The sequence below is a fragment of the Galeopterus variegatus genome, unplaced genomic scaffold (genome assembly GCF_000696425.1).
Source record: "Galeopterus variegatus unplaced genomic scaffold, G_variegatus-3.0.2 Scaffold1326, whole genome shotgun sequence".
In the NCBI taxonomy this organism is placed as follows: domain Eukaryota; kingdom Metazoa; phylum Chordata; class Mammalia; order Dermoptera; family Cynocephalidae; genus Galeopterus; species Galeopterus variegatus.
Window position 1 is genome coordinate 109,352 of NW_007727437.1, and position 21,392 is coordinate 130,743.

General features: G+C 53.0%; 1 protein-coding gene across 1 annotated transcript in view; it reads left to right on the plus strand.

Annotated features, from left to right (window-relative positions):
• Window positions 1–21,392, plus strand: part of TSNARE1 (t-SNARE domain containing 1) — a 147,179-nt gene that overhangs the window by 21,105 nt on the left and 104,682 nt on the right. The window contains exons 4-5 of the mRNA XM_008576318.1: window positions 9,651–9,728; window positions 10,142–10,211. Of these exons, the coding sequence (XP_008574540.1) occupies window positions 9,651–9,728; window positions 10,142–10,211 (148 nt within the window). The remainder of the gene's footprint in view (window positions 1–9,650; window positions 9,729–10,141; window positions 10,212–21,392) is intronic.

A 21,392-nucleotide genomic window follows, 5' to 3' on the forward strand; every position in this document is an offset into this window, starting at 1 on the left:
CCCCCCGCGCCGGCCGGTCGGCGGGAGCCGGTCTGTTTGTGGGACCCGCCCCCTCGGGCGGCGGCGCTGCCGCGCCTCCTAAGCGGCGCACTATCCAGTGCGCCACTGGGCCGGCCCAATTGAATTGATTTCTGCTCATCTTTATTTTCTTGCTTTTGCTTACTTTGGGTTTAATTTTCTTTGTTAGATGATTGATTTGAGAACTTTCTTATTTTCTTTTTTTTTTTTTTTTTTTTTTGTCTTTTTTACTGACCGGTAACGGGATCGCAACCCTCGGTGTCGTGTCCGTACCGGGGACCGGCAACGGGATCGCAACCCTCAGTGTTGCGCCCGCACCGCGCTCAGCCAGTGAGCGGGAACCGGTCTCCACATGGGATCCGAACCCTCGGTGGGAGCGTCGCTGCGCTCCCAAGTGGCGCACTCTCCAGAGCGCCACCGGGCTGGCCCTTTTTTTTTTTTTCTTTCTTATTTTCTAATATGTGTTTATTGCTATAAATTTCCATCTATGCATTGCTTTACTTATACAAATTTTAATATATTATGTTTTCATTTCATTCAGTTAAAAATATTTTCTGACTTCCCTTGTGATTTCTTCTTTTACTTATGGTTATTTAGAAGTGTGTTATTTAATTTCAAATGTCTTTTCTAAAATTCCTGTTTATATTTGTTGTTCTGAATTCTACTCTATTTGATATTAGTGTGGCCACTCTAGCTTTCTTATGATTACTGTTTACATCACATATTTTTTCAATTCTTTTACTTACAAGCTACATCAGATTTTATATATAAAGTGGGTTTCTTGTATACACTGTATAGTTGAGTCTTGCTTTTAATCTAATATGGCAATCTCTGCTTTTTAGTTGGAATGGTTGAAATAGTGCCGTTTAATGGAACTTTTGTTAATAATGGAAGGGTTCCATAATCTACATTCTCTAGTATGGTAGCCACTTGCCATATGTGACTAATGAGTGCTTGAGATGTGGCTAGTGCAAGTGAGGAACTGAACTTATAATTTTATTTAACTATAATTAATTAAAGGCATGTTTAAATTGCCGCAAGTGGCTAGTGGCTGCTATGTTGAAAACTCATGTTTATTTCATTTATCTTTAGTATAAATACCAATACATTTTATTTTTTTCCTGTTTGTTCTTTTTTTCTTTTTTCTTTGTCTCTTCATTCCTGTTTTTGTTTGTTTGTTTTTGTTTTGTTTTTTGGAGTGATTGAGTGCTTTTTAGTATTCCACTTTACCTTCACTCTTGCCTTAGTAGCTGTTCCTGTTTTTGGGGGTTTTTTTGGTGGTTGCTTTAGAGTTCACACTATTAGTTAACTTTTCATGGCCTACTTCAGATAAACTACATCATTTCACATATAATGCAGAAACCTTACAGCAGTGTGCTCCATTCCCCCCTCCTTCGTTTTCATGCGTTCGCTACTACACGTGGTGTTAACAACATACTAGTGCTAATAACACATTAATTGATTTTGCTTTAATAATTAGTTGCCTTTTAAATACATAAAAATTAGAAAAATGTCTTTTTAGATTTACTTTCATATTTACCATTCTGACACTCTTTAATTCTTTGTGTAGATCCAGATTTCCTTTTATTGTTACTTTCAACCTGAATAAATTCTTTTAACATTTCCTGTAGTGCACATCTGGTCAGAACATATTCTCTCAGCTTTTGTTTGTCAAAGATAAATCTTTGTTCTGCCTCTGTTTTTGAGATGTATTTCTAGTCGGTGTAGAATTCTAGCTGAAAGTTTTTTATTTTCTTTCAGCACTGTAGAGATGCCATTCCATCGTCTCTTGGCTTGCACAGTCTCTGGTGAAAGAATGGAGTTCCCCTTGTATTTTGTTCTTCTGAATGTGATGGGTGGTTTTTCCTCTGGACCCTTTAAGTTTTCTTCGTTATTGCTGGTTTTCTGAAAGTTGACTATAATGTGCCTTGGATTTTTTTTTTTTTTTAAGTGTTTATTCTGCTTGGGGCTTGTTGAAGTTCTTGGATCGCTTGGTTTTATAAAACTTTAGAGACCTTTGGTCATTATTTCTAGAAGTTATCTTTGGTTGATCATTTGTCTGCTTTTCTTCTCTCCCCATGGGTGTGCTGGGCTGCTCAAAGTAGCTGTCCTTGCTCCTGGGCCTGAGCCCTGTTAACTTTTCTCAGTCTTTTTATCTCTTTCATTCTCTTTAGTTTCTCTTCTTTGTCTTCAAGGTCATGGGTCCTTTATTCGTCAGTGTCTCCTCCACTGTTAGTCTCAGGCAGTGACATGTTCATTTCAAATACTTTAGTTTTTACCTTTAGAAGTTTCATTTGGGTCTTTTCCCCTGTTTTACCATCTCTCCTCTCTTGGTACATGTTTTCCTTTGCATCCTTGAGCATATTTATGGGTGCATTTTGGGTGTATTTATAGTAGCTGCTTGATGCTCTTCTCTGCTAATTCCACCATCTCTTTGCCATTTCTGAGTCTGATTCTATCGACTGGTCTTTCTCCTGGTTGTGGGTCACATTGTTCTGCTTCAGATATCTAGTGATTTCTACTTGTGCATTTTATATTATTTATTGCTGGATTTTGTTCTCCTTTGTTTTTTTGGGGGGGAGCAGTGTTGTTTTCCTTTGAAGAGGAGTGGATTTTGTTCTAGGAGGCAGTTAAGTTACACGTAGGTCACTTTGATCTCTTTAAGGCTACCCTAACACTGATTTACCCCACTTCTCAGGTGTGGCCCTGTGCAGTCATGACTAAGTGTTCTGCGTCTTTAGGGGAGGTCTGTGCTGTCCCCACAGTGTGAACTCAAACAATTCGCTGCCCGGCATGAGTCAACGTGTGGCCTCCAGCCCTGGCAAATTGTTCTTTCTTGACATTTGTTCTTTCCTTGGCCAGGCGGCGTTTCACCCTGTGCTAGCTCAGATTTGTATTTAGCTGGAGGCCCAGGGGCCCTTGTGCAGATCCCTGGAGCTCCTGTGGGCCGGGCTTTCTCCTTTCTGGTGTCTGCCCCACCCCCTGCCCTGGTGTTGACCCCTAAACTCAGCGAGACCACCGCACTCCATACTGGCCCCCCCTTGCTCAGCAGTCTTCAGTTGCCTGTGGCAAAAAGCGGGGCTGATTTTAGAGCTTAGCTCATTTTTCTCTCATTTTCTCAGGATTGCAGTACTGCACTGAATATTGTCCATTATCAGAAAGTCGTTTCTGATATTTCCTCCATTTTTTTTTTTTTTTTTAGCTGTTTACAGGAGAGAATAATGCCAGACCCTATAACTCCCTTATGGCAGAAGCCTAAGTATCTCTGATGCTATGCATTGTTACTTCATAAGAATTTGGCTTATGTACTGTGAACCCACAAATTCCTGTTTCCAGTGCAGGTCTCTGACCTAAGAATCAAATCCATGTGGTCAACTGCTGGCCAAGACCTCTGCACTCTACTGACCAGAGTGAACTCTCCATCTTCCCCAGACCTCTTTCTTCTTCGTTTACTGTCATGGTGACCAACCCCACCTTCCATCTGATCTCTCGAACCGGACACCTGGGCGTCATCCCAGGTGCCCTGCCTCTTCCTCATCCCCCTCCAGCCTAAACCTGTCACCTGCCCTGAATGCAGAGGCTCAGGCCATATTTGTGCAGTGCCTGTGTCCCTGCTCACCCTCCCCTTGTCAGAGCATGACCACTGTTGGCTGTGTGATCTGGGAAGGCGTGCCGCAGTAAGGATGACTGGTATGTTCCAGAACAAGCTTCTCTCTTCTCCTGTGACTCTTAACGCTTATGTTTGCTGAAGCAGGACGTCCTGAGTCAATGCTGTGTGCTTGTGTGTTAGTGAAGATGAGTTGAGGCTGCTGTAGCAAAGACCCCAAACAAGATGGAACACTTGCCTCTCGTGCAGCAGTCCAGCTGGTCCCCTGCGAGGGCAGCTCTGCTCCATGGGCCAGCAGGGACCCAGGCCCTTCAGCATGTGGCTCTGCGCTCCCCTTGGCTGCTGTCCGTCTCCTCTGCACGGTGGAAGTGGATTTGAAACCATAGCATCCAGTCCGGGAAGAAGGGTGTGCGGCAGTCTCGGGCTGGCAGCTTCCTAATAAGTACGTGAGAGGGACCTTGCACCCTTCACTTCTTTGGGGCCAGACATTTTGGCCATGTGGTCCCCCTGGCTGCATGGGAGGCTGGGATGTCCATAGCCATGTGGCCAAGTGGGGAGAGGAGAGACTGGATTTTAGGAAGACAGCCAACAGTCCCCCCAGTTCATATGGACCAGACGGCCTCAGCCAGTGACCCTGCGGCATTCCACCTTATCTCTGTTTAAGATAAGGGGGCCTCCTCACAGGCACCTTTCACAGATTTTGATGGCAGGAAAGGGGTCAGTCCTGGGATGGACTCAGTAGCTGTCCTTGCTCCGGTGCCTGGACCATCCAGAATATTTTCATATCCCCTCGCACCTCTCCTTCGCCCTCCCCATGGGTTTGCCTTAACTTCCAAGGCAGCCAGCTGACAGCCTCCGCCCCCAGTTCCCAGCCCACCCTTAGCCGTGGTTTTCGCACTCTAGGTGTTTACTAAACTCCACAGCAGTGTCAGAAATAGCTGGGCTGCACCTGCTGCTGTTGCTGGGCTGGATGCCCACTGCTTCCATCTCAAGACGGGGCCTCCATGGGATACTTGCAGCGGGGCTGTGCATTACAGCGTTGGTCTCTGCCTGCTGACCAGGGGCCGGAGCTGGAGGGCTCTGCAGTGTCTCTGGCTGCCGGAGCAGAGTCTGGGGGAGCCCCCGGTGCCAGGTGCCTCTTGGTTCAGGCCCTGTGACCAGGTTTTGACCTTGGCTTTCAGAACGCAGCTGGGCCTTGTCTGAGGCCTCGGTTCTTGCAGCCGTGCCCCAGGGTCCTGCTGCTGCGTATCTGCCTCTCACTTCCCTTGTGTCTTCCCTCAGAGTCAGATCAGTGTCTGCCCTATGGGGTGTAGCCTTTGATCTTTGTGAAGGCTCGGCTCCCGGTCCCACCCCTGCCCCTTCCTAGCTGGGTGACCTGGGGCCAGTTCCTGGACTGGTTGCTATGTTTCAAAAACTGATCAATCAGTTTTAATTAAGAGCTTGCCATGCTTAAGAGAGCCTCATACCACATGGGACTAGCAGCCCCATCAACAACACGGCAGTTGGCCCTAGTCAGACAAGTGGTGGGTCCCAGAGGGCAGGATTTGGGGTGGGTCAGGGAGAGCTGCTGCGAGAGCAAGTGGACGGGGTTGCAGAGGAGAGAGGTGGGTGAGGAGGGAAGCACTCCCCCCCGTTATCTGTGGAAAATCTGTTGCCTAGAGCGTCAGCAGCTCCTGGAATCACCTAGACATAAACGTTGTAAATAGCAAAGGTTCTCAGAACCAAGTCGTTCCTCATTTCATTTTGTAGACAAAAGGACAGGCGAGGGAGCAGGCATCACCCGCTCTGTCTGGTAGAAGAACGAGGCTCTGAGAGTCCAGGTAACATGTCTCAGAATCTGAGAGGGTGGTGGCTGGTTGGGATTGGGAGCCAGACCCCTCAGACTCCGAGGGCACTCTCTTCTTGGGGGCGAGTGTGGGTGGCCTGTGGCAGGGTCGCCTGCCTTGCTGAGCTCTGCTCTCTCTGCAGCACATCTAGCAGAGGTGCCTTGGCTTGTCTTGGGGGCCAGGAGGGCACACTCAACTCCCCATGGCTCAGAGCGGAGCACGGGCCACAGCAGCCTGGCGCCTTCTCCCCACACCGTGGTTTCCTCACTGGGAAGAGGGATGCAATGGGATGGGCAGCTGCCCCTCAGGTCAGCCTCGGCTTGCCACCTGCATGTGCCAGCACAGTGCCAGCCACTAGGGCCTGCATGGAGGGCCCTGAGCTCGGCGGTGGGGGAGCTGAACCAGCAGGGAAAGGCTCGTGGAGAGCAGCGAGACGTCTGGGAGCCTGGAGACTCAGCTCCGTCTGGGAGCTCAGCAGGTGCTTCTGGAAGAGGAGACCCTGGGAGGTTCTTAAGGAAGGAGTTGGCATTTGTCAGGGGAAGGAGGCAGGATGGCACTGGGGGACTAGCCTGCACTAGGCTGTGGAGGGAAGGACTCACCCTGCCAGGACGCCTCCAGCTAGCCCAGGGCCTTCTCAAGTCTCTTAAGCCCATTTGCCTGTTTCACAGAGTCCTCTTATCTCTTCGGGGGTAAACCATGGGCATGAGGCTTGGAGCTGGCCTTGATCACCAAAGTCAGGGCCAGCCACAGCAGGTGTGGGCTGTGTGGGCCAAGGCCTGGGGCCAAGCGAGGGTGGGGTGTGAGGGGATGTGGGCATGAAGGTGAGGCCTCCTGGATGCAGGGGAGGCGCCTCGCAGGAGAATATCGGTCTGCTGGGTGACTTCCCTGCTGTGGGGAGCGAGAATGTGGAGGGGCTGACGCCTGCATAGGGCTCTTTGTGGAACCTCTCTTGCACTGCTGGGGAGGAAGCTGGGTCCGGAGGATGTCAGAGCTCTGCCCTGGCCGCAGCTGGCTCAGCTGGAGTAGAGCAGCACCGCCGGTCCCGAGGCCCCGCTGTGGCTCTGCCTCTGTGTTGGCACAGACTGTGTCTCATCGTCTCACTCACTGTCTTCATCAACAGATACCTGTTGATTGCCTGCGAAGATCCCTCCAGGCCCTGGAGACTCTTGGCTTTCCTGGGGGTAGGGCAGGGATGGTGTGCACGCTGGAGGAGGCTTGGCAGTCTGGGCTGTGTAGGGGAGGAGGCTGGCAGGGGTGGGGCATGGCGGGGTGGCCAAGGGGTGGTGGTGAGGAAGACACGTGCCAACACAGGGTCTTGTCTTCTCCCAGGAGATGGCCCCTACATGGGGCAGCTCTGGGCACCTCTCCTCATCCAGCCCTGAGCTGAGTTCTTGTGGGAGTGGGGCCTCTGGAGCCCGTCTACCCTCATGGCTGTGGCAGTGGCCACGGCATGCATGGCAAAGGTGAGTGTGGCCCCATAGGACTGGGCAGTTGACGCATTCTTACAGTGGCATGACGCTGGGCAGGTCGCCTGCCCTCTGTGCCTCAGCTTCCTCATCTATAAACAGGGAGAATAATACTTGGGCCATTGGGCGGGTTCCATATGCTCATGCCAGATCCCCCAGCCCGTGTGCACAATTTGTTGTCCCATTATCATCCTTGTTGTCACTGTTGTGACTGCTGCCCTGGCTGTGACCATCCCGATGTTTTAGTGATGTCTTGGAGGCCCCAGAGCCTGTGGGGTACAGTGGGCAGTGGGTGCCAGGTGGTGAGAAACCATTTCAGGCCAGAGACAGTGAGCTGAGCTGCCCCTGTTCTGAAGACAGCCCGGGCAGCCTGTTCTTCCGCAGGCCTTGCCCTGAGGGGCAGCTGGGCCCAGAGGCCCAGGGTGAGCTGCTTGAGGCAGCTCCTCAGAGCCCCTTGGGCTGCACTTGGGCCGCACTTGGGCCTGGGGCCTAACTAGAGAGAGGATCTTCCGCTGGGGTTGGGTGGGCTGTGCTGGCTGCGAGGCCTCGGCCCTGCCCAGCCCTGGTGCTAGAGTCGCTTATGTGGGAGGCCCGGGGCTGGGGAAGGGCAGGGTGGAGGCAGCAGGACGCAGAGTGCTTGAGGGGCTGCCGTTTGCCTGTGAACTGGGAGTCAGGGTCAGACCTGCCCCTGTGTGGCTGGCCTCCCTGTGATGCAGAGCTGGGCTTGGGGACCTGTGTCCCCAGGGGAGAGCAGATGCTCAGCCAAGGTGAGCAGTGCTTCCTTCCGTGCTAGGCCGCCTGCAGCTGGCTCAGAGAGTAGTGTTTGGAGGGTCCCGCTGGCACCCGAGCATCTTTCAGCCACACCCGAGTTGTGGACCTCACACCATGTTCTTTTGTTCTTGTATTTTATTATGGAAACTTTTAAACACACAGGAAAAGTTGAAAGAACCATGCAACAATCACCTGTATACCCACCCCCTAGGTTCTCACTGACATTTCACCAGTGGCTTTTGTCACAGATCGGCTACTCACTGGCACTCCACCCACCATGCATTTCTTTTTTGGGGGGGGGCAGCCAATATGGGGATCCAAACTTGTGACCTTGGTGTTACAAGTGTGTGGGTTAACCTGCTGAGCTAACCGGCTGTCCCCTTGTACTTCCTTCTAGATGCTTGCTTACTAGCTTTGTTTTTCTTTGAGATGATATTTATGTACAATGAACTACGCACATCCTGAATGTGTCTGTAGGTGTTTTTTTTTTTTTTTTCCCTTTTTTTGTCTTTTTTACTGACCGGTAACGGGATCGCAACCCTCGGTGTCGCGCCCGTACCGGGGACTGGCAACGGGATTGCAACCCTCGGTGTTGCGCCTGCACCGTGCTCAGCCAGTGAGCGGGAACCGGTCTCCACATGGGATCCGAACCCTCGGCGGGAGCGCCACCGCACTCTCAAGCGGCGCACTCTCCAGTGCGCCACCGGGCCGGCCCTCTTTAGGTGTTTTGACAAATGCTTGCACCTGTGTCAGCCCTGTCCAGGCATAGCATGGAGCCCTCATCCCAGGTCCCTCCTACCCTGCCCCAGCCCCAGTCCAGCCCTGCCCCATAGGCACTACGGATTGCTTTTGTCTGTTCTAGAACTTCATAGTGTATGGCTCGTGTCTGTCGTGGTATTTCTGAGATTTGCTGTGCTGCGTGTACTGTGAGCTCCATCATGTGCAGTGACCCTGGTGCCTGTCTACTCTCCTGGTGTCTCCTGGACCCTCTTTCCAGGTCTTGGCTGTTGAGAGTGCAGCTGTGTGGACGTCCCTGTGCAGGTCTCTATGTGAATCCCCAGCATGGAAGGCTGGCTGTGGGGTGGGTGGGCGTGCAGTCATGCGGGCTGTGGGCCTTTCCCTTGGTGGCCGTGTGTTTTATGCTCGCCCGGCAGTGCTGGCAACCCTTGACACCTTGTGCACATCAGGGCTTGGTGGTGTCCCCACAGTCTTATGTGTGGCTTTTTTTTAAATTGAGATAAAGTTCACATAACATGAAATTCACCATTTTAACCATCTTAAAATGTACAGTTAAGTGTTTTTTAGTGTATTCACGGTGTTGTGTAATCACCACCACCTGCCAGTTCCTCATCATTTTCATCACTCCAAGAAGAAACCCCATACCATTAGCGGTCCCCCCATTTCTACCTCTGATCTGCCTGGTAGCCCCTAGTCTACTTTCTGTCTCTAATGGTTTGTACTGAATCACAGGTCTTTGGCGTTTGTGACTGGCTCTTTCCGCTCACGTGGTGGTTGGTGCTTTGTGGCACTGGGGCACGTCGGTGCTTCCCCTCTTCACTGCGGGATGCCTTCACCCTTTGCTGGTCGCCGGGCCCCGGGGCCATCTCAACCTTTTTGCTCTCGGGAGTAGCGCTGCTTTGAGCGTGCGTGTGCGGGCTCTGTGTGTTCTGGCATTCCGTTTCTCTGGGCACGTGCCCAGCAGTGGGACTGTGGGGGCACTGGGCATGCGGTGACTTGGGTTTTGTCTTTCCCGCCATCTTCACATCTCCTTTCTTCAGCTTGTCCTGTCCCCGACCCCCTGCTTGGCCCTCAGGAGGCTGAGCTAGGAAGGCTGGGGAGGACGCTTGGGGCTTTCTGCCACCTCTCAGGCTCCTGCCTCTGGGAACCGCCCACAGTGGCCATGGTGCTAGGGCCCGTGGGCAGGACACTCAGTGTGCTTTCCCCTCGTCCTGTCTTCTCCAGCCACCCAGGTTGATCCTTGTGACCTCCAGGAGCTGTTTCAGGAGACGTCGGCCAATGTCTTCCGCATCAACTCCAGCGGTGAGTCTGTGCCCGGCCTGGGCCTACCCCCTCCCTCCTGGGTTGCCCTGGCTGCTGAGGTGACATTGGAGGTGGCAGATGCTGGCTGTGCCCTCTCCTTTGGTGGAATCTGCATGGGTCCCTGTGGAGGAAGGAACCTATCTCAGGTTTCTTCAGATTGGCAGGGCAGGCAGACTAGAAGCCACTGAGACGGGGCCTAGGACTACACGGGGCCTGTCTGGAGAGAGGGTTGTGGCCGCAGTGGCCCTCTGCTGGGGTGGGGTGGGCCGGCTCTAGGTCACTTAGGTGGACTGCTGTGTCCCTGGTCCCAGTCCGTAGCCCTCCTGCCCTGCCTCTACTGGGGCACGTATATAGAGTTGCTGTAGCAGGGAGGGTCTTTCTACTCCTTATGCTTGTCCCCTTTTCTCTGGCAGTGACTTCCTTGGAGCGGAGCCTCCAGTCCCTGGGTACGCCAAGTGACACACAGGAGCTTCGGGACAGCCTGTGAGTTTGCTGGCTGCTGTGTCTCTGCACCTGTGCATGGTGCCATGGGGGCTTACGGGGGTGGGGTGGGCACTGTATACACTTGAACGCCAGATCTGTTCATACACTCGCTCACTGACAGCCTCCTTGACTACACACACACATATATGCACACCTGTGGATAAGCCCTGGTTGGAGCTTGGGACCTAAGAAGGGGCCCCAAAGGTCACTTCTTTGCAGGGCACACAGGTGCACCTGCCCCCTCGAAGAAGCCTAGGTGCACCTTTGGATGCTTACACAGACACGCGTTTGCTCAGATGGGAGGGTGCATGCCTGCTCACACTCGTTCTGCCCCACCAGCACCTCCCAGATGTGTCTCTGCCACACTGCAGGGCTCACCACTCTCCCAGGCAGACCACACTGCACTCACTGCCCCAGCTGCTCCTGGGCTACCAGGTCCCACCTGCAGAGATGTGGGGTGCCCTCAGCACGGGGTACCCGAACAGGCCTGGTCAGCACAGCTGCTCACTGGGCCCGCCTTGTTGGGAGGCCTGGTCCTTGCGTCCACCCACTGCCACCTGCCCTGTGCCCCAAAGGCAAAGCTGGGGGCCACCCCGGCCTCGTGCCCCTGAAAGAGCCGGAGCTGAGAGAAGGTTGTGAAGATAGAAGCCCCAGGCGAGGGCACTGGGTCTCTCTTTACCCCCTCACACCAGCTCCATTCGAAATGAGCAGGCAGACCAGCTGAGGGGACCCTGTGCTGAGTGCAGAGGGCCTCTGCACATGTTCCATGCAGCTCTGTTTTTAACTTTCTATTCAGTTCTTTTTTTAAAATAAAATTTATTATTTTCCGATTGTGGAAGTAACATATGCTCATTATAGAAGATTTAGACGTATAGGGTGTCTGAGGAGCCACTGGTAACGTTTTGGTGTTCCCTGTCAGCTTTTTCTCAAAATACACGTTTTGCAGTATCAGCCTTGAGCAAATAATGTCTGGATCCTGCTTTTTACACTTACAGTTGTGTAGTGCGTGTGCCCTCAGTAGACTTCTCTGCAGATGTGTTCTTTGCAGGTGCTGAGCGTGCTGTGGAACGTGTGTGACTTATGTACGGAGTCCTGGCCTGGGTCTTCGGACCTTTCCATTTTTTCGCTGTTGCAAGCAGAGTTTCCGGGGATGTTGTGTTTACATCTTCACATTACTGCCTGTTTCCTGGGTTAGGTCACTGGAGGTCAAGTGGGGTGGGCATTTCCAGGACGCTGGCCCTCACCTGCATGTCCTGGCTGCCTGGCTTGCTTAGCTGAAGGACGACGTCACCAAATGTGGGCCTTGGAGAGGAGGGGGGCTCCCAGCATATACCTGGGGGTCTTACCCCGACCCAGGGCCTTGGTGTGAGGACTGAGTGCCCCTGGTGCAGCTCCCCCACCTGCAGGTCAGCCTCAACTGTCAGCTCCCGAAACTCTCACCTTAGAGCCCTCCTCCTACACACCAGCTCCTGGCCTGGCTGCAGTACTCGCCTGCTTGTCTTGGCCTTCCAGAGCCTTCCATGACCCCATTCGATGGATGCATGTCATGGACTGTTAACATTTTAAAAGTAACTTTTGAGAATAACAAAGAGTTGGCAGTTCTATATTTTCTCCACATTGACAAAGCTGCCAGCTTTTTTATTTGGCCAAGTAAGGACCAAAAAAAAAAGAACAATACCATCCATTATCACCATCATTTTATAAAGGAAACAACATTTCAGTCCTACAGAAGTGGGAGGGATCTGATCTCAGGAGAGGGGACAGTCCTTCAAATTGAATAAATTTAGCTTCATAAAAGCCTCAAGGTTGAGCCTGTGTTTCTCATCTTGCACGAGGCAGGTGCAGCCTTGTCATTTCTGTCAGCCACCCTGCGTAGCCACACAACGGCGTCCCCATCACAGGCCCTCAGGCTAGAGCACTGTGGCCGCTTGGTGATCCCGTGGGGTGAGGCTCAGTGGCTGCAGGGACTGTGCTTGTCTGGCTTCCAGGGCCAGTGTCAGCCAGGCGCTGCCAGGTCCATTGGGATGGTAGCTGAGCGAAGGAGTGGTGATTCCAGTGGTTCTGGGAGGACAGGGCCCCTGTGCAGCACTTGCCAGGTGCATCCGCAGCACTGCAACTGTGCTGCCTGGCAGGCGCTGCTGTCTTGTATCTGCAGGTGTTGAAGCTCTGCTTCCAGTGGCCTTCAGGTTTCCCAGGAGCCCAGAGCACGTCAGTGACAGCACAGGGCTGGACTTAAGCCTGACCTGCAACTGAGTGATTCACACTTGGTTCTGGGTTTGGCTGGGTCTGCGGGAAGCAGGGGCTTGTTCTAGGCGGATGGAGACGGCACACCTTTGCCAGGTTCACAGGCTGCCCAGACCTCCCCTCCCTACCCCAGTGTCCTGGCTGGTTTCAGCTCCTCTGAGTCGGTGTGGGGCTCAGCTGTAGAGCTGGGGTCCTTGACAGGGGCTGTAGCTTCTCCTGGACTGCAGTTTCTGCTTTTCCCAGCATGAGTCCCTGGGTATGATTAGACCCCCAGCCCTGCTCCCTGGAGCAGAGAGATGGGGGAGGCACAGGTTTCCCACCTAGGCCTTGTGGATCCTGTTTGTGGTGTGCTTCTGCCCTGGTGGGGACTGCTCCTGCCGCCTTTCTTTTCCCCTGGGAATCTCCGTTGCTATAGAAACAGTGGTGTCACAGCTGAGAGTGACACTTTCTGGCACCCCAAAGGGCAAATACCAAGTGGGTGGCGGCTTAGTGGATTTCCCTGTGGATGTCACCTCCCACACCCCCGTCCCTCCCCCACGTCTGTTCTCAGGCCTCCTAGTCAAGCTCGGCCCTCACCCCATCCCAGCTGCTGCCAAGGCCCGCCCTTCCTCCACTCTCCAGTTTTGCCTTTTCCTGTCTCACTGCCTATCAGTGGTCAGTAGTTTGCTTCCTCATACTGCACAGCAGGGACGACCCCACTCCCATGCCTGGGTGGCCCTGGAGCTGGGGTCCGGCACAGGATGGGCCCAGAGGGAGCTTTGTTGGGGGAGCACACTGCTCGGCTGCCCTTGCCCTGTGGCAGCACTTCTGTGGACAGCAGAGAGGGCCCAGGAGCGGTGGCTGCAGGGGCAAGCTCATAAGGGAGGCTGAGAAGAAGCTACTGGGCAGGTGGGAGGAGGACCAGGAGAGGACATGATCTGGGGCCAAGCGTGGGGGGCTTCAAGGAGGAGGTGCTAGTGTTGCAGGGCTCAGGAAAAGCCAGGAGCCTGCTGCAGGGCTGGCCAGGGGCCAGGCACTCCTGGGCAGAGAAGGGCCCCCTGGCAGCAGCGGCTGCATGGAGGGTTTAGAGGCAGCATCCGGGTTTGAATGCTGCCCCACCTGGGTGGCCTGGGTGGCTGTGCCATGTTTTCTCCTTTCTGATTCTCACTGCTCCTGTCTGTGAACAGGACTGTGGGCTCTGGCTTTGCTCAGGCACAGGAAGGGCCTGGCACAGGGCCTGGGGTGCTGCAGGCTCTGGGGAGCCGCTGTTGAGCTGACCCGGCTGGCTCCTGCAGATGGGTGCAGTGGCTGCTGCAGGCCATGTGCGGGAGAGTTTGCTGATTTGCAGGATGTTTTTTAGGGCCCAGACCCCTGATTCTGGGGATGGGACAGGTGTGCACTGGGTGGAGGTGGAGGCAGTGTGGTTTGCAGTCCCTAGCTAGTCTTCACCGTGGCCACGAGGCAGTTCCTCCTCTCTGGGAAATGAGCTCACCCTGCCTGTCTCAAAGCTGTGTACCTGGGTGACTGTGCAGGCCAGGCACTGGCAGGGCTGGCGCCTACTCAGTGTTCCACAGTTGTCAGACCCAGACTCTGCCTCTCCTTTCCTAGAACTCTCCCCACACCCGTCCCATTGGATGCTGTGGGCCTGGTCCCTGTCTGTGTGGTGTCCTGTTGGGCGGTGGGGAGCCTGGTTTGGCCCCTGCCCTGTAGACTTTCCTTTTCCTTCTCCCCGCTTGCCCTGACCCTGACCACTGACCCATCCTGGTTGGCATGACTTGGTGGTTCTTTGTTCATGAAGTCAGCTGGCCTCTATTCCCTTCAGCCCTGGACACTATTGAGATCTGGAGGGGGTGTGCTGGGCCAGCGTCCCCCTCCTGGTGTGTGGCTGAGAGGACCTGCTTGCCTGGGGCTTTCTAGCATGGTCCCTCGGGCTCCATTCTCTGAGCTTCCTGGGGGATGCAGTGATGCCTCCTGCTCACTGCCCATGCTGTGGTGAGGAGCAGAAAGACCATGGAGTCCAGGTCAGGCAGCCCTGAGGTGGGGGGTGTGGTTGGAGGTGACCACTGAGGGTCTGCCTGGCTCTGTATGAATGGCACTTTCCTCCCCTCGGAAAAGGATTTGCATGTCGTAATCAGCACCAGAAGGGATCAAGAAGCCTTGGATCAGGATAATCCTGCACTGCAGGCCTGTGCACGGCAGCTCTTTGAGGGGCTTAGCCTAATAGCCCAGCACTGCTGCAGAAATACCCAGGGCTGTGAGCTTGTACAGGGTGGGACCGCAAACCTCATGAGCACCTCCCCTCAGCCCTCCTGTGATCTAACATGCTGCACACGGATTCCTGTGGGGATTTGCTTGAGAGCCAGGAGGGCAGGAGAAAGCACACTTCTAGCTCATGCCCCTGTCATTTGCTGTTGGAAGGCTTCCCAGGGGTAGGTACCCCTGGTCACCTGGGGGCCAGTGATCCTGGGGGGTGACGACTTATTTCCAGAGCTACCTCTGGGACCCAAACCCAGGCAGGGCCAGCTGACCAAACCCAGGTCTCTCACTGACATGTGGGGAAAGGGAGGCCTGTGGAGAGGGGCTTTCCCAGGGCCACAGGGTGAGAGCAAAGATGGGAAGAGGCTGATTCTCTAGGATATCAGGGTGGTGTCCACATGTCATCTTGGGCTTGGGTGACACTGTGGGAGTTTGGACATTTCTTGTTCAGGTCCATTTCTTGGGGGGAAGAAGCTGTCCAGCAGCCCCAGGGCTGGACCTGGCTCAGGAGCTGGAGAGCAGTGAGGATGGGAGGCCCATGGAATTGTGGGTCCAGAGTTTGGCAGGTGTGGTGGGGAGGCTCGTGTTGACACCATGATGTCTGGGCCACAGCTGGGACCACTCAAAGCCCAGGGGTGGGTTGGGGGAATGGGGAGTTGGACCATCTGGAGACTTCTTCACACGTGGTCAGCACCTGGGAGGACTCAGAGGCTGAGCTCTGCTGGGACTCACTCGGAGCAGCTACATATGGTCTGTCTGTGTAGCTTGGGCTTCCTGACAGCATGGTGGCCTCAGGTAGCTGCAACCCTCGCCTGTTGGCTCAGGGCTCCAGTGCGAGGGTTCCAGCAAACCAGGCAGATGAGATGTCACCTTGTGTGGCTCAGCTGAGAAGTCACACAGCATCACTTCTGCCATCCTCCACTGGTCAAAGCAGCCCCAGGTCTGTCCACATTCAAGGAGAAGGAATATAGTTTCATGGCCATTTTTAAAACTGCCACTGGCCCTAAAGCAGCAGCAGTTTTTGAGGAACTGAAAGGAGGGAATCTGAGGCCCAGGGAGTGGTCCTGGCAGGCAGGCCAGGGAGGGTGCGATGGGGAGAGATGGTGCCAGTGGGTTAGACTTGGGCCAGACCACCCAGGGCCCTGTAGACCATGGTAGATTGGTTGGGGTTTATTTCCAGAGTGGTGGGAGCAAATGGAAGGTTCTTGAAGGCAGTGGCATGATGGTTGCGCTGAAGACCAAGTCCTGAGTTGTGTAGGGGTTTTGGAGAAGTGAGACCCTTGCGGCCATGAAGGGCTCTGGGGCCACACCTCACTCACGCCCCCCTGCCTCGTGCTCATAGCCCCATAAAGATTCCCTCCCTGCAGAGCTGGACCTTGGGCCGTTCAAGGTTTCATGCAGGTCTGTGCAGCGGAGAGGTGGTTGGCCAGGTGTGAAGTGCTGACCGCCTGGTCCGGCCTGGGTGCTGTCAGAGGATGGTGAGACCTGCTCCATGTTGGGGTCAGAGAGGGATCACAGAGGTGGGCCCTCTCCTCTGGTCTCTGGTGGAGGGGGCAGTTCAGGAGGCTGAGGAACAGGGGCCTCACTGTGGGTAGAGGCAGCTGTAGGTGGGCCGCGGAGGAGGCCCAGGAAGAGTTAGAGAGCCGTTACCCTTGCCTTACAGGTCATTCTGACCCGAGGCTGCTGGCATCCTCAGCAGCCCCTGCAGCTGAGGTGGCCTGAGGAGCAGCCATGCAGAGCTGTGGTGCTGGTGTAGGATAGGCTAGGGCCTTGCCTGCTGGGCCACAGGAGGGTAAGGGGGCACATGTCAGGCACATGCAGGGCCCCCTCCCTGTCCCACAGAACTGCCTAACAGGTGCAGCTCAGGCATGGCAGAGCCACCTCCCCCAGCACTCCTTACCCTGGGCCTGCTGAGGTGTTTGGAGAAGGGGAGGGGCAAAGAAAAGGAGGAAAGGGAAGTGGCTGCTGGGTTTGGCCACCATGCAGCCCCACGTCATAGCGCGCGCGTCAGAACCGCACTCCTTTCTGTTCCGTGTGAGGATGGACTCGTTTGTCAGCTGCTGGGCTTGTGGGTTGTTTGTCCTTGGCTGTTATGAGCATGGCTGCTCTGGATGTTTGTGTGTAGGTTTTTGTGTGGATGCAGGTTTTCACACCTCTTGGGCTTATCCTGAGAGCGGAATTGTGGGTCACGTGGTGACTCTTATGTTTAACTGTTTAAGGAGCTGCCAGCTGTTTTCCAATGTGGCTTCAGCATTTCACATTCCCACAGCAGCACATGGGGGGTCCCAGTGTCCCCACCTCCTCTCCAGCCCTTGCTGCCATCTGTCTTTTTACTCCTGTATCCTCGTGAGTGTGAGCTGTATCTCACTGTAGTTTTGTTTGCATTTCCTTAATAACTAATGATGCTGAGCATCTTTTCACGCATTTGTTGGACGTTTGTAGAGCTTTTTTGAAGAAATGTCTATTCAGATCCTTTGCCTGTATTTTAATTAGGTTGTCTGTCTTTTTATTGTTGAGTTGACTCTCTTTCTAGAAGTTTCCTCCAGGCTGCGTGGCCCCGTGCTTTCCTGGGCTTTTGCCTGCCCTCGTGCCTATTCCCTGTTGGTCTCCTTGGCTGGCTCCTCCTCGCTCCAGCCTCTTATCTTCTTTCTCCTTTCTCTTGGTGGTCTTGCCTGTCCCACAGCTTGGAATCCCTCCTTGGTGGTGCCTTGGACACACCAGGTGTTCCTCCAGCTCCGCCCTCTCCTCCCCTGCATGACCAGGAGGCGTTGTGGACTGATCCATCCACAGGCGTCTGACCGCTGCATCCTGAGGTCCCCCTGTCAGTCAGAGGCCTCCATTCTCGTGGACCCAGGTTGAGGGAGGGACTTCCAAGTTGTCCCCCATCCCCAGCCCTCTCCTAGTCATTGGTTGGTCTGTCCACTCTTTTCTTATGATGTCCTGTCTCCAACGACTTCTCACCCCCTCCTCTGGGACCCCCTGGTCCAGACCACTGTGCCCTGTCTCCTGAGTACCTGTAGCATCTCCCCCTGGCCTCCCCATCTCTGGTCTTTCCCCCAACGGCTAATTCTCTATGCAAAGGTCAAAGTGATCTTTAAAATGTGAGTCAGATTCCATCAGTCTCTGCTCAGGAAGCCCCAGCAGCCTCCCCCACAGTGAAGTCAAACCGAGACTCCTGGCGGGACCTCCCACGCCTGCCTGACGTGACCCCTCCACCTCCCGTCAGTCCCACCTTACCCCTTCCTGCCCCATGGCGTCAGGTTTTTGACTGCTCAGTTCTCTGCTTCCCCTTGCTTCCACATCTTATGCAGCTCCTTTGTGTCACTCCAGGCCCCACCAGTCAGCCTCCTCGGCTGCATGCATCTCCCTTGTGGGCAGCGCTTGGGCACTCGGCACCTGCGGTACTTGATTTATGTGTTTCCTTGGGCATCGCCAGCTCATGAGGCTGGGCCTTGGTCCCTGGAGCCGCTTCCTGGGAGTGGTGCCTGGGCCAAGACAGGTGCAGCGCTCCCTCAGGGAGAAGGGAGAGGGCAGGGACCAGGGACAAGAGCAGCCGGTCACAGGCACTGGCAGCAGCACTGCAGACCCTCGGAATCCAGCAGAGGAGCCAGGGAGCTGATGTACTGCTTGGGTCTGGAAAGGGAAGCGGGCTGGTGCTTGGGCGGGGAAGGTGGCCGTTTTGTTGGGGCTGAAACAGAGGCAGGGATTGCTTGGGCTGGCGTCAGGGGACCTCTGCCACTCTAGCTCTGCAGCTGCTGCCTGCTCCCGCGGACTCCTCTGTGGCTCAGAGCCACCACATCCTCATCTGTCAACGGGGATGGTCATGAGGAGCAAATGAGAAGGTGCGAGTCCGACACCCCCCGCAGTTAGGTGTCTCTAACCGCCATCCTAAAACAAATAATGACAAACCAGAGGAGGGCTTAGTGTGTGGGCTGGTTCAGGGCCCAGGGTAGGTTAAGGCTGGAGCGCTGGGGCAGATATGCTTCAGGTGACGCCCCTGCCAAGCAGGCCTTGCCAGTCACCTGACACTGTGCCATGCAGGCTGTGCGGGCAGGGGTGCGTGAGCCAGGCTCCCCAGCTCGGTAGCCGCCCCTCAGCTGTGGGCGCAGAAAAGCAGGCAGAGCTGGCTTCCTGCGGATACGCTGACTTGTGGGAGTGAGAGGTCGGGGGTGCGGGGCTGCAGGTGCTGCGTGGGCAGCACCCCAGTTCTCTTGGTGTCCCCTGGCTCTGCCGAGTGCCAGCCCTGCCCTCAGACAGCTTCTCTCACGGCGGGAAAGTGGGTGCTGTGGTCCCAGGCATCATACCTGCACTCCACCTGTGAGTATGGAGAGGTGGGCTGGCCTTGCCTGTGCGGGACTAGAGTCCTAGCTCCTCTCTGCCTTGTGTGACTCATTGCTGAAGCAGTCCAGGGACTAGTGGAGGTCCCAGGTTCACTGGCTTGGCCTCACTGTGGCACTTGGCCAGGTGCGGTGCATGCCGGCGTGAGCGGTTGCTAGTCATGCTTCTGTGTTGTGGTCCCGTTCACGTCCCTTGCCTCAGGTAGGCCTGCCATTCATGTCCATTGAGCCTTCTCCTGCCTGAGTGCACATGGCCTTGGAACCAGACGTGGGTGCTGGAGGATGGGATGGCCTCTGAGCACTTCATGTGTGGAGTCTCATGGGACTTTCACATCCCCACCAAAGCAGGGACTGTTACCGTCCCCAGGGCAGGTACAGATGAGGGGCAAGCCAAGTGACCTGCCTCAGATTGCACATTGAGTGGATTCAAACTCAGTTCTGCCAGAACTAATTTTACATTCCTGGGATAAATCTCACTTGGTCATGACATAGTGTCCTTCATATATACTGCTGGATTCAATTTACTAATATTTTGTTGAGGATTTTTGTACCAGTGTTCATGAGGCATGTTTGACTGTAATTTTCCTTTTTTGTGACATCTTTGTCTGGCATTGATCTGAGGGTAATCTGGCCATATAAAACGAGTTGGGAAGTGTCCTTACCTCTTAAATTTTCTGGAAGAGTTTATTTGGTATTATTTTTCTGTTACAAGTTCAGTACAGTTTGTCAGTGAATTCTTTGTTGGAAGTTTCTTTGTTGGAAGCTTTAAAACTATGAGTTCAATTTCTCTTTTAATTTTAATGTATTTAATAGGTACAGAATTATTTAGATTATCTTTCTTGTATCTTTTAAGGAATTTGTCTTTCATCTAAGTTGTCTATGTGCATAATATTGTTCATATTATTAGTTCCTAGGCTTTAAAATATACATCTTTTAATTAACCACAGTCTCCTTGCAAATACTGTTACATAACTTCACCTGTCATGTGAGAGCCTTATGTCACGTACCCTTGATTCTTCCCTTCCACCTTTTGCTCTATTGATGCCATATGTTTTACATTCATGTGAGGGGGTCTTTAAAACATTTATGGGAGTATTCGTATTATCTTTTAATTCCTTTTTTTCCATGAATTTTTTTTTTTTGTCCTTTTTGAGACCGGCGGCACTGCGCTCAGCCAGTGAGCACTGTGAACGCACCAGTCATCCCTATATAGGATCCGAACCCGCGGCGGGAGCGCTGCTGCACTCCCAGTGCTGCACTCTCCCGAGTGCACCACGGGCTTGGCCCGATTTTCCATGAATTTTTGAAGTACCCTCATGTATGCTACAAACCCAGAACACATTGCTGCTGCTTTTGCTTTAAATAGTCAGTTGTCTTTTTTAAAGTGATTAAAAATAAGACAGATATTTCTGTTATATTTACCTTGATTTTGACCATTTCCAGACATCTTTGTTTCTTTTTGTGGGTCCGTGTTTCTGCCTTGTTTCACATTCCTGCTGTGTGTGGAACTACTTTTAACATTTCTTGTAGAGAAGTTGTGATGGTAACATTCTTTTTGGTTTTGTCTGTCTGAGAAAGTCACCCACCATTAAATTTTCATTTTGAAATACATTTTTTTGTGACTGTTGGATTCTGGGTTCACAGTTTTTCTTTGAACACTTCAAAGAAGTCTCTCCGTTTTTTTCTGAATTGCATAGTTTCTGATGAGAAGTCTGCTGTAAGTTTTTCTCTTTGTTCGTCTGTACATAACGTGTCTTTTTCTCCAGCTGCCTTCATTTTTCTTTATCTTTTGTTCTCAGCCATTTGAATATGATGTACATAAGTGTGTGTATTACTGTTCTTCTGGGTAATTACTCTCCTTGGGATCTTCTGAGATTCTTGAATTTGTGATTTGATCTCATTCGTAGTATTTGGTAAACTCTTGCACGTTATGTCTTCAAATTTGGCCTTTCCTTCCCTCTCTTTCCCTTCCCTCCTTGTCTTTTTGAGATTCCAACTACCAGCAAGTTAGACTATTTCACTCTGTCCCATAATGGTGGGATATTCTGTTTTTTTTTTTTTTTTTTTTTTTTTCACATAACTCTGAGTTTCAGTTTGGATAATTTTGATTGACATAATGTCCCTTTATCACTGATTTTCAGCAATTTTATTTCAATGTACTTTGATATGTTACATTTTTCTTCATGCTTGTTTTATTTGGATTTTGTTGAACGTCTTGGTTTTATGGGTTTACACTTTTCATCAAATTTGAAAAGTGTTTGGTCATTATTTCTTCAAATATCTTTTGTATTTTCTTCCCCCCTTTTTCTTTTTAAGGTGGGCTTGTTGTAGTATTTACTCTAGGCATAGTGTAGTGATACTACTT